The sequence below is a fragment of the Notolepis coatsorum genome (assembly GCF_963971535.1).
Source record: "Notolepis coatsorum genome assembly, chromosome: 6".
NCBI classification, from domain to species: domain Eukaryota; kingdom Metazoa; phylum Chordata; class Actinopteri; order Aulopiformes; family Paralepididae; genus Notolepis; species Notolepis coatsorum.
Genome location: NC_140170.1, coordinates 95,231,340 through 95,237,942, shown reverse-complemented (window position 1 = coordinate 95,237,942; position 6,603 = coordinate 95,231,340). Strand labels below are relative to the sequence as shown.

General features: G+C 41.7%; 1 protein-coding gene across 1 annotated transcript in view; it reads left to right on the top strand.

The window, feature by feature from the left end:
* The first annotated feature begins 1,168 nt into the window (after window positions 1–1,168).
* Window positions 1,169–6,603, top strand: part of slc45a1 (solute carrier family 45 member 1) — a 30,059-nt gene continuing 24,624 nt past the window's right edge. The window contains exons 1-3 of the mRNA XM_084316887.1: window positions 1,169–1,257; window positions 2,234–2,699; window positions 3,309–3,401. Of these exons, the coding sequence (XP_084173013.1) occupies window positions 2,279–2,699; window positions 3,309–3,401 (514 nt within the window). The 5' untranslated portion in view covers window positions 1,169–1,257; window positions 2,234–2,278. The remainder of the gene's footprint in view (window positions 1,258–2,233; window positions 2,700–3,308; window positions 3,402–6,603) is intronic.

Genomic DNA, 6,603 nt, shown 5'->3' with positions numbered 1-6,603 from the left:
TTAACGTATACTTTCAATTAATATTCATAGTTTATTTCCGCCTGCCAGACTAAAAACATCTGTATACTATTTAGCTACAGTAAACCACTCCCAGTCAGGCCAGATTGTCCGAAATAACAGCATCATATTCTTTACTTCTGTGCTGGTGAAATGGTGCGGATTATCCCACTAGCACCAATCCAGTGCCAGTGGCTGAGACACTAGAATAGAATAGAATAGAATAGAATAGAATAGAATAGAAATTAGGGATGTCCGATATTATCGGCCGATATCGGCAGTAAAATGTGATATCGGAAAATAAAAAACAATAACAATATTTGTTATGTATATATCCAGTGAAATTATTAGTTACCTGAAATTATTCAGTTTTTTGGACGGGGAAACCCTGCATATATCGGTATCGGTTGATATCGGTTGATATCGGTATCGGAAATTAAGAGTTGGACAATATCGGAATATCGGTATCGGTAAAAAAGCCAATATCGAGCATCCCTGAATAGAATAGAATAGAATAGAATAGAATAGAATAGAATAGAATAGAATAGAATAGAATAGAAATGAATAGAATAGAATAGAAGTACTTTATTAATCCCGAGGGAAATTCAGCACCACAGATCGCTCACAATAAACAATTAGGTAGTCAAAAATAAGAATACACAGTCAAAGATATACAGTCCAAAAACATACAGTAAAATGTCAAATGTACAGGAAGATATAATACAAGGATGTATACAGTCCAGTGCAAAAAAAACTGCAGTGCAAAAGAAATCGCATTGATAAATATATTTCAAGTCTGCACTACCGATTCTGAGCTCTCCTCGGAGCTGCGGGAATCGGGATGATGTGCACATCGACAAGACAGGCGCTTGACCAGTGGTGACCCTCTGAAGGGGAGCTCTCCGTGGCTTTCCCTTATTTTGACCTTGATAGCAGTTTTTGTTTTGTTTTTTTGTACACATGTGGATGGAACCGTGGTGCTGATGTTGCAGGTCTACCAAGCACGGGAGGGACGTGACGTCGCGGGAGAGACCGGCGTGGGAACGCAAAGGGAGGGGGTGAAAAGAAGAGGGGGAAGGAGAAGGGACGAAGGATAAAAAGCGGGGGGATGATGCCTGCATAAAAGGAAAACAAACATGACTCCTCTAATTCATCTTGTATTTTATAAAGCATAGGCATAGCATATAGAAGCTTGGTTGATCTGTTTACCTATAGCCATAGCCGTATGCCGCAATAAATGACCAGCCACCCTATAATAAGGTAATTATCTTTCACGTTTCAATTTGCACGCCTTCCTCGTCTTCTAAAAAACTAGTTAATGCGATTGTAAATCCTTATCTCGAGAACCAAATGTCAACTCATCGAGCAAAATCGAAGGTACTAGCCAATTAGGCATACAAAAAGCCAAACGATCAGCTATTAGGCTACATCCTTACATAGACCTAATAAACGTTTCGTATGAACTTGCGCGATTATTTTAAATGTATAGCTAATACTGTCATTGTTTTGAAAGCCACCCACATCCCCCCCAGCGGATCCAATTGTATCCGATTTGAGCTTCTCCCTCCATGAAAAATTAAAATGGAAACAAGCTTCATGAGAGATGCCGCAGCGGCATACCACGCCGCTGTACACAGACACCGAGCACATGGGCTTTGCGCACAGCATCCCCACCTACATGCGCATTGGTTGCAGTGCGTCGTCAGTGCCCATCACTGCTCTTTGATGTTCACTGCAGTGTCCTCAACTTGAGTCTTGGTCACCATTAGCACCATTACTGCCACTACCCCCCACCCACCCAACCCCCTCCAATGTACAGTTTCTTCCCCCTCAAATGTATATATTCTCTTTTAGAAACTCTGTCTCTTAAACAGTACTGTATATTTGTATATCTTGTATGGCATGAATGTCTGGATGTAACCGTACTGTATATCTGTATGTCATAAATGTCACTATGAATTGAAAATGGGGGACCCTGATGTAAACAAGACGAAAGTCTTTCTCTGGTCTGCATCCCCTTAACAATTGTATGTATTGAGCCCTACTGTATATTGTACCCATTCTGCAATCTGTTAATAAAGTTTTCAATCAATCACTCATGGTCATATTTGCAATGATCTTGAATGTCCTCTAACATTTTAAATATGATTGATTGACCTCAACCAGAGTGGAGTTTTTCAACATTTAGCTTGATGTTGTCATTCTACCCCCCCCCCCCCCCCCCCCTCTTTCTCAGGGTCACCCTTTTGTGTGCTGCAGAGTAAGCTGGGTGGAGAGAGAGATGTCGTCTCCAGGCATGGGCACCCCCAGTGACCCCCTCTTGGCCAGCCCCGGGGGGAGGTCAGCTGCAGCTCAGGAGGGCATCTGGAGGAGCTCACTCCCCAAAACGGCCAGCTTCCCGATGTCCACCACTCGACACCTCAGCCACCGCGCCAACAACTTCCAGAGACACCCCAAGAGACGGAAGCTGATCAGACCTTCGCCGCCCCCGCCGCCCAACACACCGTGCCCCCTGGACCAGCTGGACCTCAGTGAGCTGCCTCCGAGACGGACCCTCCCCGAGCTGCTCTTCAACGGCTGTGTCCTGTTTGGCATCGAGTTCAGCTATGCCATGGAGACAGCCTATGTGACCCCCGTGCTCCTTCAGATGGGTCTGCCGGACCGGTTCTACAGCCTGGTGTGGTTTATTAGCCCTATACTGGGTACGTAAAAAGCATTGGCGCACAACGTATAACTAGGCATAGATGAGACAAGACAAACTGGGTTGACAATAGAATAGGGTTGATATCTAGGAATATGAATATTGGATATCACCAGGCCTATGGGGATCAGAATTTCTCACAAATTAAAATCTGATAACCAAGAGCCACGGTTACCATTTAATATCAATATTTAATATGTGTTGTTCATTTTTGTCTAATGACCCAAAATGAATGATCTAAGTCTGTACTGTTCAGTAAAAGCAATGGATCAGATTGGTACTCGGTATCAGACTCAGAATCAGTATCAGAAGTGAAAAAGTGGCATTAGTGCATCCGTCCCTATTAAAGCTGCAGTAGGCAAGGAGAAGAAATGTGCAAGAGTGAGTTTACCTGCGCAGCAGGAATAGAGCGAGCTCTGCATCACTTTTCAAGCCCAATCCAGGTGCAACAAAGGTTTTCCACAGAGTCCCACTCTTGCTAATAATTACTCAGAAGTTGCCTACTACAGCTTTAATATCAAATATCCAAAGATGCGCTATGAAAATTGATACACTGTTATCCAGCACTCATTCGTGGTGTCTAACTCTGTCCCCTCTCTTCCGATTCAAGGGTTCCTCGTTCAGCCACTCCTAGGAGCCTGGAGTGATCGATGCACATCCCGGTTTGGGCGAAGAAGACCCTTTATCTTTGCCCTGGCCATAGGTAAGACATGTTCAGCGCATCGTTTTATTGTGTTTTTTAAAGGATCCTCATTAGCTGACGTGCAGGCAACAGGCTAATCTTCCTGAGCTAGACATGAAAATTACAATTACAGGGAAATGTATCTACATGACAATACAAACTACATTTTAATAAAAAATCCCAATGACAATACCGTTTTAAGAGAGTAAAAACGATTTACTCAGTTTCTTATAATAATAATAACAACAACAACAACAACAACAACAACAACAACACAACAACAACAACAACAACAACAATGATAGTAATAACTGTGTTTTGATTTGTGCCTATTCAAACTTTGATTAATTATGTGTAATAGATTGCTGTAGCAAGTGTTGGGGTTGATACCATTAGTTTTTTTTTATCCACTTTTTCTCCCATTTTCTATATTTTCTCCCATCCCAATTTCGTATCATCCAATTCAACCCTCCCCTGTCACGGACGCTGTTTCTTGCCTCCCACAAGCCGGCTGCAATGTGGACTAAGTCATACATAGCACAAGTCCCCTCCGGTACTTGAGGTAACAGCAGTCGCATCTTTTCACCTGCGCAGCTCGATCTCTCAGTGGCGAGGAGTAACGCGTGGGAGGCTCACGCTGCCCCCGACACTTCCTGATTCTACTGCGCAGGCGCACCAACCGACCTGTAGGAGTCGCTGTCCACAACGCCCGATCCCCACCCATCAGTTTCCCACCCCCTAATACGGCCAATGTGTATTAGTACGGACGACCAGCTAAACTGAAAGCAAATGTGGAGCGCTGGGCTCGAACTGACGAGCCCAGCGTCTCCAGCATTTCGTGGCGAGCGCCTTGCCCACTACGCCACGTAGCCGCCCTGGGTTGATACCATTAGTTATACATATTTGGTGCATTACTGAACCATTTTTGACTACTCAAAGTTTTTTTAAGAATTGTCAAAGAATCCCACCAAAAGACCACATAAAGAGCTCAAGACCTTGAATTACAGTTATGAAATATTAGATTAGATTAAAATGTACTGTCATTATACAGCACAAGTACAATAATATGTTTGGCATCCAACCAGAGTGCACATGTAACAGTAAAGTACAATAGTAATATACAATGTACAGTTAATTAAACAGGGTATAAAATATATAAATTAGTACTAGTGAGTAATAGTGCTTATCAGATATATGTACAGAGTTGTAGTATTAATATGTACAGTGATACAAGTATAAAGACTATGGTAATAAGTCATACTCGCAGCAGCGTAACTAGTAAGAGTATGATATGGATATTGTGACGAGCCTGGTGTTGTTCAAGCTCGACACGGACCAAAAACAAACAATTTCAATGTCCACGCAAGCACGATTTCAATAAATAAATGATATTTATTTTTTATCAGCACAAGTCCAACGGGCAATAGGGTAATCCAAAAACAGTCCAGGGTCAAAACACGTATCAGGCTCTCGTACAAAAGAAAGGATTGTTCAATAAGTTGTCTTCCGGTCCAGGGTCAGTACACAAGGGGGTTTCTCAGCCAGTCTAGGGTCCAGTACACAATGAACACCTTCTCACCTTCACCTCTCCTCTCACTACCTCACCTCACACAACTCCGTCACCAACAATCTCTCTCTTTATACCTCGCTCCTACCTCACCTCCTCTCAATTCAACTCTCTCTATTCTAGTGTATTTGTAGTGTGTGTGTCTGGTGTGTGTGTGTGTGGGATGTGGGTGATCTAATGATGCACAGGTGTGTTCTATCAGTACTAATCAGCTACCTAATTGCTTCCACTCCTCCCGTGGCAGTAATATCTCCCGTCCTTCACATATCCATGAGACGGGGGGTGATATCTGCCACAATATGTACAGATATAGATATAGTATCTACAGATATGTAAAAAGGATTATATGCAGGTATGTACAGACAGATGTGTATATATATATATATATATATATATATATATATATATATATATATATATATATATATATATATATATATATATATATATATATATATATATATATATATATATATGACATATACAGCATTATTGTACATGCTATCATACAAAGATACATGGGTTATATGCAGGTGTATAAGTAGGTATATAGAATGATTATATCGTCGCCCTCTTAAAATAGTGGCCTAAGTCATAATTTCTTGTTTTTCAGGAAACATAATAAACTGAACCATATATAGAATATATTATATTTATTAATAATTTCACACAAAAATGTTATGACAATAGAAGACAATTAACATAAAAATAACGATGTCTATCAATTATGTAACATACTGTAAAAGGAATAAATGACTTAGGCCAATTTACGAACATGCCGTTGTGATTTGAGCCATTTTAAACCTGACTTAGGCCAAATTACTTCTTGAGTAAGTGACTTGGGCAAAACGTGTCACTTCTTTTATTCCCATTTCTTTGACAGACAATGGGGAAGGATAAGCCACACTAGCAGGGCACACAGAGACTCAGGAGACAGAGGGCAGTTTGGCCGTGGTTGGCCCTTTAAATTCAATAAAGCAAACTCAACAGTTACAACTCAAATCACTTATGAGGGCCGACGTTCCACTCTACTGGTTAAAGTTGCTTACTCGTGAGTAGTACGTTCGTTGATAAAGAAAAATACTGTCCACAGCCGCTCCAGTGTAAACAAAGATATCCAAATGGTTTATTTCTCTTCCACAGCGAAGTCTTTATTTACAGAAGTGGTCCTAAAGCTATTTTCCTAAATTATTCACGTTACTATTACAAGGTAAGAAAACTGTATTTTCACAGTCTCCAAAATCACAGCCGACTCGACACATGAAAATTCCTCCACACTGGAAAGCCGTAAATCAACTTGCTGGCTCTTTCCACAGCAAAACGGTAGGCTTGGCACCTTGGTTGAGAAATGCAGGCTTCAGTCTATGTTGTTTAGTCTATCTGTTGAGTCCTGTTCAGTCCTGTTTCAAGCTACACACTGCCTGTTCTTCTTCTTCTTCTTATTTGAATTTCCGGCAGTGTAGACGCATCGTGGCGTATTACTGCCCTCCGCAATTCTTTGTATGGGCTCTTCGTCTTCTTCTACTTCACCTTCTTCTTCTTCTTCTACTGGACCCCGTCATCAACTACATTGTCCATTGGAGTGCAGCTAACGCTGCTACTTCCTGCCTGAGCCCCCCTCCGCGGGACCCTCCTTGCCCCCTGCGATCTTTTTCT